The sequence below is a fragment of the Sturnus vulgaris genome, chromosome 15 (genome assembly GCF_052056855.1).
Source record: "Sturnus vulgaris isolate bStuVul1 chromosome 15, bStuVul1.hap1, whole genome shotgun sequence".
Lineage (NCBI taxonomy): Eukaryota > Metazoa > Chordata > Aves > Passeriformes > Sturnidae > Sturnus > Sturnus vulgaris.
Genome location: NC_142257.1, coordinates 3,295,216 through 3,316,525, shown reverse-complemented (window position 1 = coordinate 3,316,525; position 21,310 = coordinate 3,295,216). Strand labels below are relative to the sequence as shown.

Genomic DNA, 21,310 nt, shown 5'->3' with positions numbered 1-21,310 from the left:
GGGATGTGACGGGGTGTCCCCGCGTTTCCCGGTGGGGCAGGATGGAGGGGATGTCCCCGGCGGGCGGTCCCGCCCTTGTCCCGCCCCTTCGGCGGAAGGGATCGGGGCCGTGTTTCCGGGGGAGAAGGGGGAGCGGCGGGCGCAGCCAGCGTGTCCCGGGGCCGGCGGGGCCGGGCGGGTGCCATGGGCCCGGCCCGCCGCAGGGACGCGCTCCGGCTGCGCGGCGGAGGGTGAGCCCGGCGGGGTCCGGTACCGGGGGTAGGGGGGGAGATTTTTGGGATGCTGTCGCGGTGTGGAGGGCGGGGGTCCCACCGTGCGCTGACCCCGCGCCCATCCCGCAGGTCCCCGCCGCTCCTGCGGCTCTTCCCCGGCCGCCTCTCCGCATTCCCGCTGTTCCTCCTGGCGCTGCTGCTGGGCTTCGCTTCGCTGCTCTGGCTCCAGCTCAGCTGCTCGGGAGAGGGGCCAGCAGCGGGCGGGCAGCACCGGGGGGTTCCCCGGCAGCCCTGCCCGCCCCCCGCCCCGCTGCAGCCGCCCGAGGAGGATCCGGCGTGGGGGCCGCACCGGCTGGCGCTGCTGGTGCCCTTCCGAGAGCGCTTCGAGGAGCTGCTGGCATTCGTGCCCTACATGCACCGCTTCCTCAGCAAGAAGAGAATCCGCCACCGCATCTTCATCCTCAACCAAGTGGATCACTTCAGGTAGCGTCTGACTGTGCCAAGGGGGTCCTTCCCGGAACTCTGTGAGTGCTGCGAGGGTTTTGCAGAGAATCAGAAGAGCAGGGCAGCGGGATGTCAGCGACAGCGAGTGATGCTGTAGCCAAAGCTGCTCATTCTAGAGCTTAGAGATGGACAAAGTGGTGGTTTGCTTCCTTCTTCTTTAGCAAGAATATAATCTTAGCATAGAGTCCTTTATCTTTGGGTATTTCCAGCTTTCTCCCCAGTGTCACAAGTGTGCAGCAACAAACACATGGGGACTCTGGAAATCAAAGACCGGCCATGGGGTGTTTGGAAATGCTGTTGCCCACAGCTCACTGTGCAGGGAGGCGCAGGGGTGCAGTTGCAGGATGGAATGCTGTGTTCGCACGTGTCCCTCTTTGGGGACTGGTCAGACATTGAGCATTGATGATTGTGGCAGAGGGATGTGTGGGGACAGCGGCTGCTGTGCATGGCACTGAGAACCCCCCGTCCCGTGGCAGGTTTAACAGGGCATCCCTGATCAACGTGGGCTTCCTGGAGAGCGGCAACGACACCGACTACATCGCCATGCACGACGTGGATCTCCTGCCCCTCAACGAGCACCTGGACTACAGCTTCCCAGAGGCAGGGCCCTTCCACGTGGCATCCCCCGAGCTGCACCCACTCTATCACTACAAGACCTACGTGGGTGGCATCCTGCTGCTCACCAAGCAGCACTACGAGCTGGTGAGCTCCTGGGAGGGATGTCCTGGACAGTTTGGAGCAGGAGCTATGACACTGTCATGGTCAACTTGGGAAGTGTGGACAGGAGTTAAAATGGTTTAGGGTCAGAGCCTGTGGTCTGAGCTGCTGAGGGGCAGGGCAGGGGAGGCTGGGTTGATGTTTACTCCTCTGAGGCTGTGGAGTTGTGCTTGACCTTGGCTGGTATGGTGCTGCTCTTGTTCCAGTGCAATGGCATGTCCAACCGTTTCTGGGGCTGGGGACGGGAGGACGATGAGTTTTATCGACGTATCAAAGGAGCTGGTCTCCAGGTAAGGAGTCTCTGCACCTTCCTGGCTTGAAATTGCCCTTTTTAATGTCTCTTCGCCTGGCCCCCACTAAGGCCACCCAGTCTGGGGTCTGGGGAAGGCAGCCCTGCTCTCCACCAGCAGGTGCAGGAGTTTTCCAGTAGCTTTACAGAAGCTCTGCTCTTCTCCCAGGTTCGCCGTCCCTCTGGAATCACAACTGGATACGAGACTTTCCAGCACCTGCATGACCCAGCCTGGAGGAAGAGAGACCAGAAGCGCATTGCTGCACAGAAGCAGGTGAGACCTGTGGTCAAGGGGAACCACGGGAGATTTGGGCTGTGGTGACCGTGTGCTCTGAGCCCTCCTTGCTCGTGTCCTCCTCTGCCAGCTCTGGCTCCCTCCCCATGCGCTGGGTGCTTCCCCCTTCCAGCCCGGGCCGAGCAGTCTTTCTCTTCCTCAGGAGCAGTTTAAGGTGGATCGGGAGGGAGGCCTGAACAACGTGAGGTACCGAATCGAGTCACGGACAGATCTGAGCGTGGCAGGAGCCCCTTGCACCGTCCTTAATATCTTGCTGGACTGTGACACAAACGAGACCCCCTGGTGCACGTTTGGCTGAGCCCGTCCCCGTGTGCCCATCGTGTGCTCTGTGCTGGTGCCAAGACTCCGTGGCTGCCGTGGAGCTGCCTGGAGCAGGCAGGGTTTTTGCAGCGGATGAGCATGGCAGTGCTGGCGAGACACAGAGGAACAGAAGAGGCTGAGGACTGGACTTTGCTGGGAGCAACTGAAGAGGCTGAGAGTGGGACTCGCTGGTATCGCTGCAGGTGCTGCCTCCCAGGGCAGGTGCAGGAGGTGGCTTTTCTGTGCTGGACATGGCTGAGCTGCCACGCAGCTCAGAGGACAATAAAGAACTGTCAGAGCACCTGTGAGTTGTGAATGCCCTGGGCTGTGCTGGCAATACTCCCTTTTCCTGTTCTCTTCACCTTCCTTCAGCACACCTGTTCTGGCTTGGCCCCAGCTCCTCTCTGTGTGACAGATGAGCTCTGAGCTGCTCTGGTTCAGAGGCCAAGCCAGTCTGAAATGGGCTCTGAGAGAGATGGTGCCTCTTCCAGCTGCCAGGTACCCCCAGGGCTGGGCTGTTGTCATTTCACTGCAGGAAGTGGTTGTGGTTGAGCCGTGCCCAAGCCCCAGCATCCACAGTGCTGCTGGATGTCAGCACTTGTCCTCCAGGACCTCTCTGGGGTGAGGAGGAGAGCTGTGGCTGAGCTCTCCTTTCCTTGCCCGCCTTCCTTGGCATGTGCTGCCTCTGCTTTTCTGGGGAGTTGGAAAATCTGATGTCTCTCCTGGGGTCTTGGCACATTTTGGGTGCTGCTGTGTCCTCAGGCTGGGTAGACCCAGTTGAACAGCCAGTACCCCTCTGTTCAGCCCCGCCACTAGCACTGGCACCAGGCCCTCCGCATTTCCTGGCCCCTTCTGTCCTCATCTCCTGCCTGGCACTTCCTGGAGGGTTGCTTTGCATCCCCAGAGAGAAGCTGTTGCCATCCCAGGAAGACGAGTAGCTCCAGAGAGGAGGGAGAGAGGGTAAAAAGCATCGGAGCCAAGTGCAGGGGTCATGTACCCTGTAGGGGCTGTGGGATGGTGTATCTGGAGGGATGTGGTGCCTTCTGCTCTCTGTGGTGCTCTCAAGCTGGGAGAGGAATCTGGAGCCCTTGGATAAGGTGTGGGGGGCTGTCCCGGAGGCAGGGGTTAAAGTGCTGGTGCAGGATAGTGAGGATCTGCTTTGCATCATGGAAGCAGCAGGCCCAGCCTCTGGGCAATGTGGGGATGTGCTATCCAAGAGCTCCTGATGGCCTGTCCAGCCTGGTGGCTCCAAAGCAGTGCTGGTATCTGGCATGAAGGTGCTGGTGAACTTGGACGCCTGGTGCACTTCTCCACAGGTGTTCCCAGGATCAGTCATGGCCTTGCTGTGGGCAGCCAGAGGGAGATGCAGCCCCACTCCTGCCTCTCCATGGCACGGGTTTGGGATCAGCCATCTGTATGGCAGCCCCTTCCTGGTGCCTGAACCGCAGCCAGGGCTGGTGGAGGCAGATCAAAGTATTTCTCTGTGCCGTTCAAAATAGATGACACAATTTGGGGCAGGTTTCATAAAGACATAGCTGTGCAGAAACAGAGAGCATATGTGCACCTCGCACTTCGCTCAGCGCTCCAGGCTCCTCTCCTGCTGCCTGGCAGCTATTTCTCAGCTCTGCTCGCAGCCCCCTCATCCTCCGGTTGCTTTTGTGGAAGAGGCTCCCCGCTGGAGACCCTGCTTCCTTTTATAGCCCTGAATGTGACTCGGAGGTCGCTCGGCTCTGCTCCCCCCACGCGCTTCGATATCGGCAATGGCCCAGTGGGAGGGGATGAAGTTTTTCCCCGTCGCCTTTCCACAGATGGAAAACACCCTGCCTGCTGTCCCAGGAGCCCTGCAGAGCCGAGCTGAAAGCCTCCCAGCGTTCTCATGCTCTCAGCAAGCCTGAGGAGAACATCAGAATGCTCAGGGACAGAGAGAGCCCCTGGAGACCCAGCCCTGCCTCTCTCTGTCCCCTCTTTTGGGGTCCCAATTACTGTCAGCGAGGCCACAGGGGGTTGACGCAGGCACAGTAATCCATGGCTTTTATTGCCAGGTTGTTACAAAGTGGATGGTTCCGGAGCTTTTTGCTGGTGGACACGTGAAATTGCTGTAGTATCTTAAGAAGGGGACACTGGGGGGTGAGGATAGCGGAGAGAGGGGACTGGGGAAAAAGTGAGAGGAGGCTGAAGCATCTCTGCCCGGAGAAGGTGACATCCCTGGCTGCTGGAGTGACCTGGGCAGGGCCAAGCTCCGGGACCCTGTGGAAGTTGCTACCCCAGGCAGAAGTGCCCGGGGAGTGCAGCCTGCGGAGGAGCAGGAAGCGGGACAGGCAGGAAGGAGGGTGCGGCTGTGACCAGCACCCCTTGCAGTCACCCGGCATCACTGCAGCCTGCCCGGTCCGAGCCCCGCGGGATGATGCCAGTCCCTTTCACGACTGAGCTCCAGGCAGAGGGCCAGGGCATCGCAGACACATTCCTGAGGCCAGCAGGATGGGAAATGGCACCGTTGGGAAGGGCTCCCTTGTTCAGAGGCCACGCGTGCTGGGCACAGGAGCTGCGGGGAACGGGGGCTGAAGCCCGAGGGAGCGGAGCGTGCCTTGGCAGCGCACCGAGGACACTGCCAGCATGTGAGCCCCGCGAGCAGGGACCGGGGACAGTGTGTGTGTGTGGGAGAGCACTGGCAGCACAGCTTGAGGACTCGGATGTGCGGCGGGGGGAGCTGGCAGCGAGCGGGGTGCGAGCGCGGCGGATCCGCCGGGCTGGGGACGGCGCAGTCCCTGCCCGGGGACAGGCGGGACGGAACAGGGATGCTGCAGGTGTCCGGGTCACAGACGAAGCCAGGACCACGGTTACCAGGTGCATCCCGTGCCGAGATCCTCGCTCCCTGCGGCTGCCAAAACCGGCTGCAGGCCAGGATGTTGCAGCGCTGATTCAGAGGGATGAAGCGTGTCCCGTCTCACTGGCGCCAAGCCAGGCGAGAGCCCCACGGGGGTACACCGTGTCCCCACACCGTGTCCTCGGGGCTTTGTGAAGCTCCTGACCCCGCGGATGCTGTGAGGGGAGGGACAGGGGGTTGCCCTGCTAAAGGACGGCACAGAGAGCGCCCCATGGAGTCGAGACCCCTCTCCACGCCGCAGGTACGAAGTAAAATATTTCTCTCCACCCTTGGTGGGCGATACCCGGGAATACCAGCCCGCCGGTCAGGGGGTTACCGGGAGCCGAGTGGCGCCGGTCCCGGAGCTATAGCAGGGGAGATTTGCGGGGGTCTCCCCGCCATTGGGACTGGGATTTCGCGCAAGTCTCGGCGCCGCACGCAGCCAGCACGCCCTGCCCCGCCCCGCTGGTGGGCACGGCCGGGTCACCGCCCCCCTCCTCCTTCCTCCTCCTCCTCCTCCTCCTCCTCCTCCTTCTCCTTCTCCTGCTGCTTCCCGCCCCTCCCGTCCCACCGCCCCCGCGCCGCGATTTGCCGGTGCCGGCTCCGCCCGCCGCCCCGCGCGGCCGCGGCCGAGGGGCGCGTTCAAACGCGGCGAGGGAAGGAGCGCGGAGCGGAGCCGTGCGGGACCGCAGCGCCGCCGGCATGGTGAGTGCGGGGCCGGGCGGCCCATCCCCATCCCCCTCCCCGTTGCGGCCAGCGGGGCTTTGTCCCGGGCTCGGCCCCGTGCACCGACTGCCCCCTCCGCCTTCTCCGTGCCGGAAATTCCGGCGGGGCTGCGGGGAGGCGCGGAGGGGGCTGCGCGGGGACCCGCGCCCGCTTCCCTCCAACCCTGCTGTTCCCTCCCGGGTGGGATAGGAATGGGAAAAGGCTTGTGGCCGTATCCTGCCCAGGCACGGCTGGGACTGGGAGCAGATCGCAAAGGAGCCAGGCTGGCCGGACCGGTGTTTTGCCGCCTGGAGGGTGATCCCCTCCCTGCCGCAGGCAGGACACCTTCGGGCTCCCCTGGCGTTTCCCAAACCTCCCACAACCTGACCTACTTCCTCGGCCGCCTGTGCCGGGAGGAGCCGCTGCGGGGCTCGGCCGAGCTGCTCCCCAGTGCTGGGGGCTGGATGTGCATCCACGCCCCCCCCCCACACCACGGGAACATCCACGTCCCCTATCCCCGTGCACGCCCGGTGGCACCGCAGGCAGCCCGGATCCTTCCGGAGCGTCCGTCCCCGGTGCCCTTCGTGGGGTGCCGGTGCCCGGAGCAGGTGTTGGGCTCGCAGAGGGAGGTGACAGCCCAGTCCGGGAGCTGTCAGACAGGTTTGTGCGTGGCAGCAATTAAAAGCGGGGTGTTTGTTTACCCGGCGTGTGGTGCTGAGAACCAGGACAGCTTCCTGGGTGTAGCCCGGCCCCGGAGCCCTCGGCGAGGCTGGGAGCGGTGCTGGGGGTTCTGCCTCGCCCCTATCTCACTCTCTGTGTCCCCTGCATTGGTGTGAGGCCATCGTCCCCTCCCTAGCCCTGGGGAGCCAGAGCCGAGGCCGAAGGCATCCCCTCATCCTTCCTCCCCCGGCCACCTGCGCAGGAAGCTGCATTGTCCCGTCAGCATCCTGCCCCTTCCCACCGCCCTCACGCCATGTCCGGCCACGGGGTCCCCGGCACGCACGCAGCAGCTGGGCTGTGGCCGCCTGCTCCCTGCCCGGTGCTGGGGAGGGAATGCTGTGGATGGATGGGGCTCTCCCTGCGAGCTGCAGGAGCCAGTGCCGCCCATGCCGTGCGGGAAGTGTCCCCGAGGTGCCGCAGAGGTGCCCGTCCCATGCGCGCCCCGGGGAGGCCAAGCTGATGGGCATCCCATTTTGGGGAGGTCTCCAGAGAGTGTCCGGAGCCGGAGGTCCCGGCGGGGAGGTTGGGTGCCGCCGGGCCGGGGCTGGCGCCAGGCCCGGGCAGGTGCTGCCGGCTCCCGAACTCGCCCGCCTGGCTGGGCGGCAGGTGCCTGTTCTGGTGGCGGCCCCGGCCGCGGGCGGGAGGTGGGGCTGGGTGTGGGAGGAGGCGCTGCACCGTGGTGGGGGCAGCAGCGGGGAGCCCCCGCCCCGTGCGTGCTGTGCCCTGTCCCCCGGGAAGCTGCACGGGAGATGGCAGATCCATCCCAGTGCCAGGAGCCCATGTGGGCCCTTGGGGCTGGCTGGGAAGGGGGGGGGGGGGGAGTGCCGGGGGGGGGGAGTGCCGGGGGTGTGTCCCGGCTGCTCGGCATCGCTGACTTTGTTCTTCCCCGGCAGTGCTGGTTCTGGGCTTTTCTCTAATTCTCCATGGCAGCAGCACAGGGTCCTGTGACCTGTGAGCCCGACACCCGTGTCCTCGGCACCTACCTCTCCTCGGAGCCCGTCGGCGTCGTTGGCAGCATGGGCAGCGTGGGCAGCCTGGTGGAGAAGCAGGACCTGTCCCCCCTGGAGCTGCGGGCCCCCCTGGGCGGCTCGCGGGGGCTCCGGCAGCCCGATGGGTTGCTGAGGAAGGGGCCGAGCCAGCGGGAGCTCTTTGGGTACCTGCACGGGGCCAAGAAGGAGACGCGGGCGGAGCGGAAGCACCAGACATCGGGTGCCTGCTACAAGCGGGACTACGAGAGTGACCGCGAGAACCGATCCCCTGAGCGCTGCTCCCGCGAGCATCACCGTGGGGCCGACTTCTCCAAGAGCTCTCTGCCGGAGAGGGGCCGCTTCGACAAGGTGAGGTCCTGAAATACAGCCTGGTGTTCGAGGGGATGGGGATGGAGCAGGGTGATCTGCACCCCCCTGCATGGGATGTGGGGATCTGAGGATGTTCAGGGATATGAAGCTGGGGGTGTGGGGGTCTCTCTTTCTGTAGAGGGTCATGCTTGACCTCGCTCTTTTTTTTCAGTGCCGTATCAGGCCCTCAGCCTTCAAGGCAGTGGCTGGGAAGGGGCTGGTCTCCATGCAGGGCCTGTCCTCGTCCAAGGGGCAGAAGTTGTCCAAGAGCAATGGGAGCCTGCACACGCTGCTGTCGCAGACCAGCACAGCGGCCCCGCAGCACGGCCCGCTCCGCACCCACCTGCTCCACGCCATCAGCCTGGATGAGGCCTCTGACTCCAGCCACAACTCCATCCAGAGCTTCCCATCCTACGGCTCCCGCCTCAAGCCTGCCCAGAGCCAGTTCAGCGCCTCCATGGGCCACATCAACCACATTGGGGGCTCCTTGGACAGGGTTTCTCGGAGCCCCAGGGATACCCTGGCCCCCGAGAAGATGCCCCTGTCCTGCAAAAGCATGGCCACCCTGAGCAGGCTGCAGAGCCCTGGTGAGCCCCCGCCACCTTACGAGTTTTCCTACTCGCTGGAGGACGCGGTGAAGCAGCTGGAGGACCGGCTGCAGGAAACGGGAGGGGAGCTGCGACAGCTCAAAAGGAGCCTCAGTGAGACTGAAGACCCCTTCACACAGGTGAGCTGTGGGCTGGCGCGGTGTTTGGTGCCCCGGGCAGGGATGTGTGGGTGGAAGGAGCAGTGAAGGAGCTGCCATGGTGGGTGATCTGCTTGGAAGGCCTGAGTTCGGGAGGATCAGATATCACGGGACCTCCTGGGGCTACAGCCTCTCACCAGTGTCCACCTGTGCTGGCAGGCATTTGAGGACAAGCAGCGGCTGTGGCTGGATGAGCTAGAGGACCTGAAGCAGATGTACATGGCCCGGCTGCAGCAGGTGATGCAGCAGGCGCAGCGTGGGCAGCGGGCGCTGCAGCTGCAGCTCTACAAGGCACAGCAGGAGAAGAAGCGGCTGCAGGAGGAGCTGAGCCTGCAGCAGTGCCAGTGCGAGGAGACGAAGCTCCGGCAGTCCCAGGGCGAGCATGGCAGCCCCAAAGTGGAGGAGACCAAGTGGGAGGTGAGCTTCCTTCCTTTCCTTCTTTTCCTTCCTCAGTCAGGGTCACACTACAGGAAGGAAGTGCCACGTGTGGTGCTTATGGTCTCCCAGGAGGACAGCTTGGGGTGCTGCCACCTCTGGGGTCCTGCTCCCCCAGCCCTTCCTCACTGCTCGCCTGTGCTCTGCAGGTGTGCCAGAAAGCAGCAGAGATCTCCCTGCTGAAGCAGCAGCTCCGGGACACCCAGGAGGAGATGGCTCAGAAGCTGGGGGAGATCTTCAGCCTGAAGACGCAGCTGCGGGAGGCCAAGGCGGAGGTGCAGGCCAGGGACTCGCAGCTGGCACAGCTGGCAGACTCCTTCCAGAGCCCCCCAGAGCCCAGCACCTCGCTGCCCCTGGGCGATGATCCCATGCCGTCGTGCCAGGACTTCCCTGGCTGCGAAACTGATGACTCCAAGTGCCGGGGCCTCCAGAGCGACTCGGCGGAGCCCCTGGAGCGGCAGGTGGAGTGGCTGTGGGCAGAGCTGCTGCGGGAGCGGCGTCAGGGCCAGCTGCAGGCTGTGAACTTTGAGCTGGAGAGGAAAACGTGGCAGGAGGAGAAGGAGAAGGTGCTGCGGTACCAGCGGGAGCTCCAGGCCAGCTACATGGAGATGTATCACCGCAGCCAGGCGCTGGAGCGGGAGCTGCGGCAGCTGCGGGCGGAGCCCAGGGATGTCAGGATCGATTCGCCCTGGATCGAGCGGGTGGAGTCCTCCAAGATCTGAGGGGCGGGATGCCAGTGGGACTGAGAAGGGGGAAGGTCTCTTGCTGCTGCAACGGGACGATCTCAGGGTGTGCACAAGGACTGGCCCCGCTCGGCGCTGCCCTGGGCTGAAGGACTGGTTGCCACAGGGAGCTTTTCCTTCTTGCAGCACTTCAGGCCCTTCTGGTGGGAGTCTCTGGAGGGCTGGGGGTCATCTGTGCCAGGGTAGGGGTCTTGCATGTGCCCCGTGCTCTGACTCCAGGAGCATTTTTGCCCTGTGATTCCTTCTCCCATGGGGGCAGAAACCAAGCACCCTGTGAGACATTCCCTGTCCCTCCTGCTCTGCTGCCCCTGTTCCTACAACCCAGTAACTTAATGTCTTGTGAGGAGAAGCTTAAGCCCTGTTCCCCATCCCACTGCCTTGCTGTGAGGATTGCAGCTACTGTTTGCGGTAGCTGCCTTGTCAGCAGGGCCCTGCAGCTGGTAGTGCCACTGGGGAAGCAGAGGAGGAAACCCTGAGTTCTGGTGCTGCTGGGAGGGGGCAGCTGCCCCAGCACCTCTGTTGGGGCTTCTCGTGTCCCCATTGTGCAGCTGCTCTGCAATGGAGGTGTCTGGTGCAGCTTTCTTTGGGCTGAGATGGGGGAGTGCCTTGTGCAAGGAGGGATGGGAACTGGTGCTCTGCCACACTGGGAGGAACTGGGGTGGGAGAGAGGACTGGGGCATGTGCCTGAGCTGGGGAAGAGGCCGCGGTCCCCCCTCCCAGGGGAGGTGAGGGGGAGCTGGGGGAGCCCAGAGGTGCTGGAAGAACCCTGCTGTGTGTGTGTAACAGCAGAACCACGTGAAGGCCGGGCCCAGCTCCACACTCCGTTCCTGCAATAAACCCGCATTTCTCTCTCCTGGCCTCTGCTCTGCTTCCCTCGGGGTCGGGGGGCTGTGGCCCATGAGGGAGATGGTGCAGGGCCGGCCTGGACCTGCCCAGCGCCCGCCCCGGAGCTGCCGCGTCGGGCTGGGCGGTACAAGCGGGCGGGGCATGGCCGTGACTCACGGCTGGGCCGGGCCGAGCCGGGCCGGGCGGGATCCCGGGGCAGCCTCACCCCCGCCCCCGCTGTGGTTTAGCCCTGGCATGGACATCCCCAGCCCTCGCCCCGAGCAGCAGGACCACGTTGTACAAAAACACAGACACCTTTATTCACCCCACAGTGCTCAGCATCCCCCCATCAGTCCTCTTGGCAGAGTCCCCAGAAACAGCCGTGTGGTCCCCGGGCAAAGGGACAGGGACTCGCCACAGCCCCGCAGGGCACAGGCTCCGGCTCTTCACAGCGGCATGGGAAGGGCCGACACCTCCTCCAGGCACTCGTCGTAGGCCTCCTGGTAGTCCTCATGGGGCTTGATCATGATCACACAGGTCGGGCGTTTGGAGCCAGCTGCAGCTCCCAGGTCCTGAGGGAACAGACAGAGGCCATGGGGTGCCAGGTCCCTTCCCGAGCTGAGAGCTCAGGACCAGCTCACTGCACGCCCTGGTTCAATGCAGGGAACTCTGCCTGTCCAGCCCATCACACCCAAGGCCTCTGGACTCATACTGGGGTCATGAGCCTTTTTCCTAGCTTGTCTCCTACCAGTTGCAAGCTGGCTAGCAGAAGGGACTGGCAGAGTGGGTCTGCAGAGCTGCCTGCACTGGAGCTGAAGCTCCAAAGACACTGACTGCCCCTCCAGCTCCCTGTTTACAAAAGAGCTGGAAAGACTCCCTGTTTGCAGATGCCTGGAAAAGCTGTGCTGGCTCTGTCCCGGAGCTGCTGCAGGAACTCTATCATGCCCAACAGTTCTGTGAGTCCACAGTGAAACATTCCTATACCTTCCCCCCGTCCCTTCTGTGCCTGGATCAGGGACAAGCACCGAATTCTTTACTCGGGCACCGGATCTGCACCTCCCCCGGAAGGCTCCGGTCATAGCCTGGGCCCCTCACTGCGTTCCCCTTCACCAGGGCCGGTTCCTTCCTCCCTAACCCCAGCACTCACCGTTTTGGAAGGGACGTATGCGTATGGGAGGCTCCTGTCCTCGCACATGATGGGGATGTGGCAGTAGACATCGATGGGCAGCGTGTCTCCGGCCAGCACCGTGATCCTGCCGGGACAGCCGTGTGTTAGCGGCCAAGCCGGCGGGGCCGCGCAGGGCCGCGGGGCCAGGGCAGCACTCACCCCTTCTCGCCCTTGTTAATGAACTTCTGCACCTCCTTCACACCGCGGCGGACCTGCTTCTGCTTGGTCGCTGCAAGAGAACCACGGCGTGAGGGGCTGAGTGAGAACCGCAGCGTGGGGGACTACACAGCGCCGCCGCCACGTACCGGTCCCCCCCACCCCGGCCGCATGGCAGGCCCACCAGACCTTTCCTGATGCACTTGAGGAGCTTTCGCGTGAGCTTGCGGGACGCGAGTGGCTGCGCGATGGGGTTCAGGAAGTCGAGCTGCTCCCGGTACGAGAGCTCCGGTGCCGCCTCCGCCTCGGCCGCCGCCTCCGGCTTGTCCCGCGCCATGGCCGCACCAGGCCGCTTCCGCTTCCGGGGCACGCGCCGCGCCGCGGGTGGGACACGAGCCCGCGAGCTCCCCGCCAGCCAATCGGAAACAGCTCTGGCTTTGACAGACAGTCGAGGCAGCCAATGGCAAGCGGCGCTTGTACCGCTCACGGCCACGCGCTCCGTCCCGCGTTTCGCGGTCCCACCCCCAGTCCCAGTTCTGGGCCCCTTCCCAGTCCCGGTCCCAGTCCCAGTGTCAGGCAGGCCGGGACAAGCTTCAACATAGGCCTTTATTGGGCGTGGTCAGTGCTGGTAACGCTGGACCCACCCGACCCAACACAACAGCACAACAAACTCAACACGGGAACGCTGCCGTGTCCGGTGTGCAGCCAGCCACCCTCACGGGCTGCGCCTGCTTCATCCAGCTGGCCACACACAGGATTTTCTCCCTTGCTTTAGATCCGAGGGAACTCTTGCTTCTCCCAAAAAGAATGGAGGCTTCCAACATGGTACCCTCCCAAAAACTGCTTTGAATCAACCCATCAACCCAGCAGCCAGCACTGGGGATAATGAGGTCTACCCAAAGCCATGGCAGCACATCCCCTGAGCCCAGGAGATGCCCTGACCTACAGAAACAATGCTGCTCCAGCTGAGAGAGGCCTCAGGCAGGGCTGGTTACCTTCTGCCTCACTCCAGCCTGTCCCTGGACAACAGGATGGCTTCAGCCAAGACCTGCAGCTGCTCCAAGACCTCTCGCTGCATCTCCACAGCGACGTGGAACACGTGGTGGTCAGAATTGTTGTACATCACGGCGTTCTGGAACATGAGCATCAGGTCACACTGAAACTGCATCACAGACTGAATGTGTCCCTTTGACAGCCTCTTTTTTATGCTGCTTAAATCCATGGGTCTATAAAAGACAGAGAGACGAAGAATGAAATTGCAACCCAGGGCCAGGCACCCTTTGGGATCTACATGAATGTTCTCATTTCAGGGTGGCCCTGAAAGCACAGCTATTTTCAATCAATTTTATTGCTCAGGACACACAGGGAGGAGTAAGAAAGGCTTTTCTTCCAAGCCAGACAAAAGCGAGTTCAGCCAATGTGACACTTGCTATCCAATCAACTTGGCAGGTCATTAGCAGTCACCTCTGGAAAAAATGGGATGCTGAGCTCCAGAGAAGGCAAGCAGTAATTAGTCTTCAGGAAGTCAGTCCAGGTCTTAGTGGAGAAAGAAAAGTTACTAAAATAGGTATCTATTAAATCCCCTGAAGATCGAATGGTGCCACCAGCAAAAATAGCAGTGCTGGTAAGGGGAACATGATAGGGAATAAATATTACTTCCCTTATTTTGACAGAATGGGAAAATGAATGGCTGCAGAGAGGACAACTGTGACCAGAATAGAACATGATTCAGCTCTGAAAAAATGCCATTAATCTCTCTGGGAAATATTCTTATGACCCACTTCTGTGCTGAGAGTGAAACATCTGGGGCGCTCGCAGCGGGTGAGGAGGGGGGCATCTCCTGAGGCACATTCCCAGCATGGGGAGAAGGGACTGCTGAGCTGCAGGGCCTGGATCCCCTGCCCAGAGACTGTGCCTGGGACAAGCCAGCCATGCAATGCCTGCACAGGGCAGGCACAATTCTCACCAGCTCCAGAGTCAGTGCAAACTTCCAGGTTCTAATTACCCAGAAGGGAGTTTTACTGAAAGGAATCAGTGGGAGATGCTGGTGACAGCCAAACCCTGAAAAAGGAGGAAGGAAACCATCCCACTGGCCCTTTGGAAACCAGAGAAGGCAGAAAACAACCAGAGAGAAATCAGCCAGTGAGCACTTCCTCGACAAACTCACCTCTTTACCACATCCTTGTATCCAGGGGCTTGTTTCTCTGACACTGGCTTCAGGAACGGGCTGCTGAACCTACAGGGACAAGGACAAAGAATGTTTCTCTGCCTGCCCCTACACCAAAATCATGAAGCAGGGCTTGCCTCTCCCTGCTGGCCCTGAGGGCCACAGCCAGTGTTGTACCAGCTGTGTAGGAAGCAGCATTTGGGCTCTGCCACATTAAGGAAATCAAGCAGAGGAAATGAATATGCAGTGTTCTCTCCAGCTCTGCAGCAGGCAGCTGTTCCCAAAGCAAAGTCCTGCAGAGACAGGCCAGCCCCTGGGAGGGGAGGACTAGGCCTGGTGACTCAGAAGCTGGAACTCAGGGCAGTGTGTTCAGGACATGTTGATGCAGCCCTCTGCTCCCACGTACCTGTGGCTGGCTATCATCCTCCAGACGGACATGAGCTTTTTTTTGAGGATCAGGTGCTGGAGGGGGTTATTCCAGCTTGGCTGCAGCCTGTGGAGTGAACATACTGCCAGATCATCACACTCAAGACAAAGTAGGAGGTGACAATTCTGCTGGCACCCACCACATCCAGGTGGATGAAGCTACAAAAAGCCTCTGAGTGTGATGGTGGGAGTGTTCTGCATCAGAATGCACAACTGAACATCCAGAGTGCAGGAAGATGAAGGACAAGAGGTAAAATAAAAGCTGAGATAAGGAGCAGGACCAAATTGGACAGAAAAGCTCAAGCTACTCTGCAGTTCAGAACTTAGTACTGAGATGGTTTTTATGAAGCTTCTCTCCCCAAAATCCCACATTTTTCCTTTGAAAGGCAGTCCAAGTTATCACACGTGGCAGAGCCTGCATGTCACTGACACGCCTTGCCTGACACAGCCTCATGTCCAGCTCACACCAGGCCTATTTGACTTGAGAAAACATGTATTTTCTATTTAATCTCTTTTTTAATCTCCTCTTCTTAGTTCATCTTAGGATCAATGCCCTATAATACCAGCAGATACAGAGATAGCACAAGTTACCTCCTTCCCTCCTGCTCTGCTTGGCTATCTCACCTCCCTGGATGTGACCTGTGCCATGCACTTGTTCTCGTATGTGACAAGGGAAATGACTTCTGCTGCATTTGCAAGAGTAACAGCTACTTACAGGTTCATGTTGGGAGAGCCTGTGGAGTCCAGCACTGCGGATGCAGAGGTGCCATCATTGTCACCTTGATCCAGGGCCTGAGCACTCATCTCTGGTGGATGCAGCTCATCTAAAGGTGGTTCTCCAGGTAGCTCTTGACTCTTGCCCTGACAAGCACAGAGGATACATCTAAAATGGCAGCACATTACCTGAATCCTTCATCTAGATGCCAGCCTGCTGCATGTCCCTTTCCTGCATCCAGGCTCAGCTGGGAGCTCGCTTGCTCTGTTACTCAGAGGATGCTGTTTGACCTCACTCAGACCTTCCCAGCAAGAGCTGTGTCTGATCTCTTGGATGACATCCACCCCTGGCTGACACAAACCCTCTGGAGCTGAGTGGTGCCCAGTGTTGTGTCTGTCTGCTCTCTGGGAAGAGTCATGGATGTAGAGAGGACAATCAGGAGCTGAGGTAAGACTGCCTCAGGCTTGCTAAAGTTCCAGATACAGATAACAGGAACCCCTGGAGTTCAACAGGGCTGTTTCCTCACAAACTCCCACGTTAAAATGACAGGGAATAGACTCAGCCAGGAAGGAGAGCAGTGCTGTTGTTGTGGTGGTTTGCCAGTAAAATGCTCAGTGGGATTTCATGCAGGAGCACCTCAGAATCCTCAGCAGATCTGAAGCACGAGCAGACTTCTCAGAAAGAAACTGGACACTGTGTTTGGCTATGACCACTGGGAGAACTGCAAGGGAATTGTTGGGAATAACAGCAGTTGAGAGCTGGGAATACACTGTCCTGGCTGAACAGGTGAAATCCTGGAGTCATTTGTCTCTGGTGTCCTCAGTTTGTGAGAGAACAAGTGTGGACAAATGTCACTGTTCCTCCACTGCTGTGTTACTTTCCCAGGAATACCCAGCAGGCTGGTGGGAGCCCACAGCCCCCAAACCCAGGACTGATGCAAACCCAGGCTAGACAGTGCTTGCTTCCAGGACATGACAGTCCCCAGGGGCAGATGGTTATTGCTGGCACAGCCACGTGGGCCTGAAACCAGCCAAGCTGTGCTGCAAAACACAGCAATTAGAACCAGGCAAGTATTCCAACCTTGCCTTAAACCTGAGAGTATCCTGCCAGCTCTCATGAGTCACCTTTACACTGCCAAGGAGCAATTCCTCCAACTCACATCTGAGGGTTTCATCTGTAACAAGCTTCCTGTTTATAAAGACATACAGCCATACATAAAAAACACCCTTCCCTCATACATTTCTTCTGTGTTCCCCTCCTGTGTGTTTTGTCCCCCATCTCAGAACCTGGAGCTCCCCCATCTCTTCCAGAGCTGGTTTCCTTCACTGTCTCATCTCATCCAGGGCCAGAGGCTCTTTCAGGACCACCACTCTCCTACCTCTCTTCCCAGGAAGTGTTCTTTCTCATCTTGTGCCAAGATGTGCAGTTGACTTTCCTCTGCTCCTGACACTCCTGTTCCTGTGGTCTTTTCCTGGCACCCCACTTCTTCCTCATCACTCTGCTTCTCTGAGCCACAATAATCCCACAGAGTCTGTGATGACTCTGTGCTGCTAATGCAGAAAGATTCCAACATCTGGGTTACCTGCAAGACAGTGATTTATTACTTCAAATTGTGAAGGCAAAAGGGAGAAGAAATAAACAGCAGAGATGCTATTTTTGCAATCACTCATGAACGCCTTTCCATTTTTAGGAATCCTTGCAATATCTGATGAAGCCCTGTGTTATTATTACAGTGTCAGTTCACTGACATTTCTGTGCTTAAGGGTGAGCTGTGTTTTGGCAAAGCAGCTGCCTGGGTGCAGTGGGAGCTCCAAATGGGAGGAAAGGCTGGACTTGGGCTGGGGAGAAAGTGAATCCAGAGCTTCTGCTGTGCCCCCAGACTGTTTCTGTTTGTATGGATGGTGCAGGCCCTCGAAAGCCCAGTGTTTCAGGAGGGCCTGAACTATGCTGCTCATCTTCCTGTAAATAGCCCTACCTCCAAGAGGAACTGGAAAAGATTGTCACTTTCACATGGCTTCTCTGCCTCGTGGTCATCTTCACTATCATCCTCCCAGAGAGGCTCACTCAGCTCCATCTCATGGTCTGTCGCTTGCTCTTGGCTGCTTCCCTCTAACTTCCCCATGGTCACCTCTTCAGTAGTTCTCCAGCTCCTCACATCCACATCTGAGCTTGAATCCCAGTCGGGAATAGACTGGAAATCACTGTCCTCTGACTTGATAGGAGACTCCAACTCAGACTTACAGGCACGGCCCATCTGTAAACAATGAAAAGACAGCAATTTCTTTGTACCCTGACCCAGAACTCCCAAGCCCAGATCATTTCCTGACACACCTGGAGGGCCACAGCATGGGAAAGACTCTGAGGTGAGCAGCCTACACCTGAGCTCACCACACAGCACATGGCAGGGTTGCAGCTCTGCAACACAAACTGCTGCTTCAGAGCAACTGAATTTCAGGTTTTCTGCTACTTTTGTTGGGCTCTCTCCCTGCCCTGGTCAGTGGGTCACTGCTCAGGGCATGCTGAGCTGTCTGGGAGCACATGGCTTTGCTGATGCTCCATATTTAAGGTGCTGAAGGCATCCACCAAGCTCAGACCGAGTCCTGCTGGGGCTCCTCAGCTGCTGAGTGTTGGGAACAACTGGTGAGTCCAAGGACAACTCACTGAAATTCCACTTGGTACTGGAGAGAACTTACTACAAACCTTACAGAGAGAGTGTGATTTATCTGGATAGTGTTATCTCATGTACCTGAACCAGAAGAGTTATACCCACACAGTCACACACCAACAGGCACAGTTCTATCCATTGCAGAAAATAAAAGTTAGCATTCTCTTAAGAAGGAAGAAACCATTCATTTCTTCTCTGTTCATTAGTCCATGCCTAAATGTCTTCTACTACATGAGTGCACTCTGAGTCCTCCAAGTCTAGGGAATTGATTGCAGAGTCACAGTACAACACATTTTTTTTCCCAAAATCTGCATCTTGCCACTGAATAGAGCTGCCTGGATGCTGCACCTATGGAGATTTCTATGCATTAATTAACACTGTCTTTGGAGTCTTCATTTAATTATATACAACCTAATTTTTTCAGAGTTTTGAACAAGCACGTTTCTCACTGATTGGCTTTTCCATTCTCAGTACTGCTAGCACAGCTCCAAATTCAGTTTATGGTGCATAACTGAGAGAAATACAGAATCCACTGGGTCTGGGATGAGGAAACTGCTTTGCTTATTTTGAGAACTTGCAGAGTTGGGTCTGAAAGCCTGTCCTTCAGAAACCTCTTTCAAAGTTCACTTCAGCGGCAGTAGATGAAATTTGATGAGGTGAGAGATAACATTACCTGCTCTCAGCTTCCAGGTGAGGGAGTTGAGCAAACTGAGATTCCATCTGAAGAGAAACCTGTGCCTGGAGCTCTCTCCTGCAGCCTCAGCAGAGCTTCCACAAGCAGAGGCACTGAAAAGCCTCAACCTGGGGTAATCTGATCACTTGTGATCATCCTTCTGTGTTCCAGAGGGATAAACGTTGAAAATCAGGAAGTCCTAGGAACTTGGGCATAAGATTAAAGAGATCTTCAGCCTTATGTTCAGTTTTACCAAATCTTGGAAGACTCAAGATGCCAGAGAGCAGAACAGCAGTGTTATTCCAAGACATGATCAGTGAAATAATCACAGACAGCTCAGCTCTACACCAATTCCGGACAAAATGACATAGACTTGAACTTTTAATTAAGAACTGCCTGATAGTTCTTAATTATGCTGGCCACATAAGTCACTAGCAAGGAACCTCTCTCAAATTGGAAAGTTTTAGTTCGCTTTGCAGAGATCAGACACTGCACAACCCTTGCTGTTCTGGGAAAAAGCTGTTAGAAATCAAAAAGACAGACTTTAAAAAGAGCTTACATGTCAAAACAAGAAAAATGATAAAAGCCTGAAGTCAAATAAATGAAATGTAGAATCCACATAAAGTAGGCAAAAAAAAAAAAAGAGAACAATTTGCTAAAGACATAAAAGCAAATAAAAACAAAAAACCTCATCAAAAACATCAGAAGCTGCCAGATGATCAGTGGGGATGACACATGATCAGTGCCAAACATTTCAGTGGAAAACAGGGCCAGTTGGAAAAACCAAATTAATCATCATTATCAGCAGTTGCCACAGAGGAGCTCACATGAGAGCATCTCTTGGGATGGGTCTGAGAGACGATTTCTCATTAAAATGTCAACAGGGGAGATTTTAGAACAATTTGAGGGAGTGAATAAACCTTAGAACCCATTGGGATTCATCTGTGAGCCCTAAAGAAGCTTAAATATAATGTGACTGAGCCTATGTGTATAACTTGTCATTTAAGAAGAAAACCAGAAACGGGTGACAGTTTTATCTGTCTGTAAAAGGGTGGGTGCTGGGAAATGCAGCACAGTAAAACATCAGCTCTGTACTAGACAGATTAGAACAAAGTATTAGGAAGAAGAGAATTAATAAGTAGTCAGAGCATGAGATGATGAATTGGGAAAGAGGGAATGAGGCTCTGCACAGAAAATCATATCTTGGAGTTTTAAAGCTCTTAAACATCACTAAAGACTATTAAAATGTCATGGGACAAGAGAAAAGGCTGAGAGAAAAATACCTGGATAAGAGAAGAAACCAAGGGTAGGAAGGAACAGCAATGCTTGCCATTATGAAAGCAAGTTACCAGAGGGTGTGATAAAGATATTCTGTGCTGCACCTTCAGTTTTCCAGCAGAGACAATGGCAGGGCAGAGGTGTTGCAGAGAGACGGAGCCAGGCTCTTCTCAGAGCCCAACAGTGAAAGGAGACAGGGATGACAAGTCGCACCACAGGAAATTCTGACTGGGTATAAAGTAAATATTTGAAGCTGGCTCTGCTCTGAGCAGCTGAATGAAGGAAAGGAACACACAGAGGTTCTTTCCAACTTAGAATCATGGAATGGGTTGGGCTGAGACAGATCTTTAAAGGCTGTCTGGGTCCAACTCCCCTGCCATGGGCAGGGACACTTTCCACTATCCCAAATTGCTCAGAGCCTTGTCCAACTCGGCCTTCAACACTTCCAGGAATGGGGCATCCACAGCATAACCTGTGCCAGGGCCTCACCACCCTCATTGTAAAAAAAAAAAAATCTTCATCTAGTCTAAAAAGGCCCTCTTTTAGTTTAGAACCATTACGTTCCCAGTGCTAAAATGTTTGTCCCTAACTGAAATCACTCCATAAAATGCACAAAAAGACAAAGACCCCTGTAACTTTTTGTGCTATGAACTGAGAACAATACAAATTCAAACCAGAAATTTGCTCTTGGGTTTAGCAGTGAAGGACAATTAACCAATCACCAATCCAAGGGAGTTCCAGCATTTCCACATCAGTGACTCTTGGTGAAAATTCACCTCAGCAATACACGGAACTTGACACAGCAGGCACGGCCAACTTCAACACTGAACTTGTGAAAATTGAGAGCTCTTACTGGATAAGGCAGCAATGCCTCTGGTCTTAATCCCAGTGACTCAGTTTCCTGAAACCTGTCTATCAGAAAGCTGCACCCTGGACATGCTGCACACAGTGCAGAGCACTCCCAGCTAGTGCAACAATCAGGGATGGTGTCATTTTGTTGTTTTTTTTTTTCCCTCATGAGATTGTGTGGGCAGAAAGCATGCAAGTTTCATCTCAGGTCATATGAGCAGAAAGTGACTTGGAAATTCTCGCAGAGCACTCAAGTCTTCATGCTGCTGAGGAAAAGGACTGTAATTCCCAGTAGAAACAGTAAAAACACAAGCTCAGATGTGAAAGCGGGTACTGGCAATCCTGCCTACGGGTGCTGGGATCACAGATTTTCACTCTGACTACTGCAGCCTCCACAGATCTCTGGGGAAAGAATGTCAAGTCCTTTTCAATGCATTTTCTCCTAAGGAAAGCTCCACCAAGACTGCAGTATTTAACTTCTCAAGGTTTGATCTCCAGTGTCACCACAGCGGTGCCATATCCT

The 21,310-nt window shown here is 57.1% G+C and overlaps 4 protein-coding genes across 5 annotated transcripts; 2 read left to right on the top strand and 2 right to left on the bottom strand.

The window, feature by feature from the left end:
- The first annotated feature begins 109 nt into the window (after positions 1–109).
- B4GALT7 (beta-1,4-galactosyltransferase 7) lies at positions 110–2,618 on the top strand. The gene is made up of 6 exons (XM_014875895.2): positions 110–230; positions 342–695; positions 1,193–1,418; positions 1,640–1,723; positions 1,892–1,996; positions 2,160–2,618. The coding sequence occupies exons 1-6, from the start codon at positions 184–186 to the stop codon at positions 2,313–2,315; spliced, it is 972 nt and encodes a 323-aa protein (XP_014731381.1). The 5' UTR covers positions 110–183; the 3' UTR covers positions 2,316–2,618.
- Positions 2,619–5,751: 3,133 nt separating this feature from the next.
- On the top strand, positions 5,752–10,716 carry N4BP3 (NEDD4 binding protein 3). Its single transcript, XM_014875959.2, has 5 exons — positions 5,752–5,885; positions 7,499–7,942; positions 8,115–8,669; positions 8,847–9,104; positions 9,272–10,716. The coding sequence occupies exons 2-5, from the start codon at positions 7,529–7,531 to the stop codon at positions 9,842–9,844; spliced, it is 1,800 nt and encodes a 599-aa protein (XP_014731445.2). The 5' UTR covers positions 5,752–5,885; positions 7,499–7,528; the 3' UTR covers positions 9,845–10,716.
- Positions 10,717–10,988: 272 nt separating this feature from the next.
- NHP2 (NHP2 ribonucleoprotein) lies at positions 10,989–12,366 on the bottom strand. Its single transcript, XM_014875963.2, has 4 exons — positions 12,204–12,366; positions 12,018–12,087; positions 11,838–11,943; positions 10,989–11,262 (listed from the first exon to the last, which is right to left on the bottom strand). Exons 1-4 carry the CDS (start codon positions 12,349–12,351, stop codon positions 11,137–11,139), a joined length of 450 nt encoding a protein of 149 aa, XP_014731449.1. The 5' UTR covers positions 12,352–12,366; the 3' UTR covers positions 10,989–11,136.
- A 240-nt stretch (positions 12,367–12,606) lies between these two features.
- LOC106852971 (bromodomain-containing protein 8-like) lies at positions 12,607–21,089 on the bottom strand. Of its 2 annotated transcripts, none has more exons than XM_088173519.1 (7): positions 20,792–21,089; positions 17,298–17,576; positions 16,701–16,904; positions 15,323–15,468; positions 14,588–14,674; positions 14,182–14,250; positions 12,607–13,240 (listed from the first exon to the last, which is right to left on the bottom strand). In XM_088173519.1, the coding sequence occupies exons 1-7, from the start codon at positions 20,954–20,956 to the stop codon at positions 13,018–13,020; spliced, it is 1,173 nt and encodes a 390-aa protein (XP_088029645.1). In that variant the 5' UTR covers positions 20,957–21,089; the 3' UTR covers positions 12,607–13,017. The 2 variants fall into 2 exon arrangements, with proteins under 2 accessions (XP_088029645.1, XP_088029647.1); XM_088173521.1 differs by lacking the exon at positions 20,792–21,089 and adding an exon at positions 18,661–18,782.
- Between the last annotated feature and the right edge of the window lie 221 nt (positions 21,090–21,310).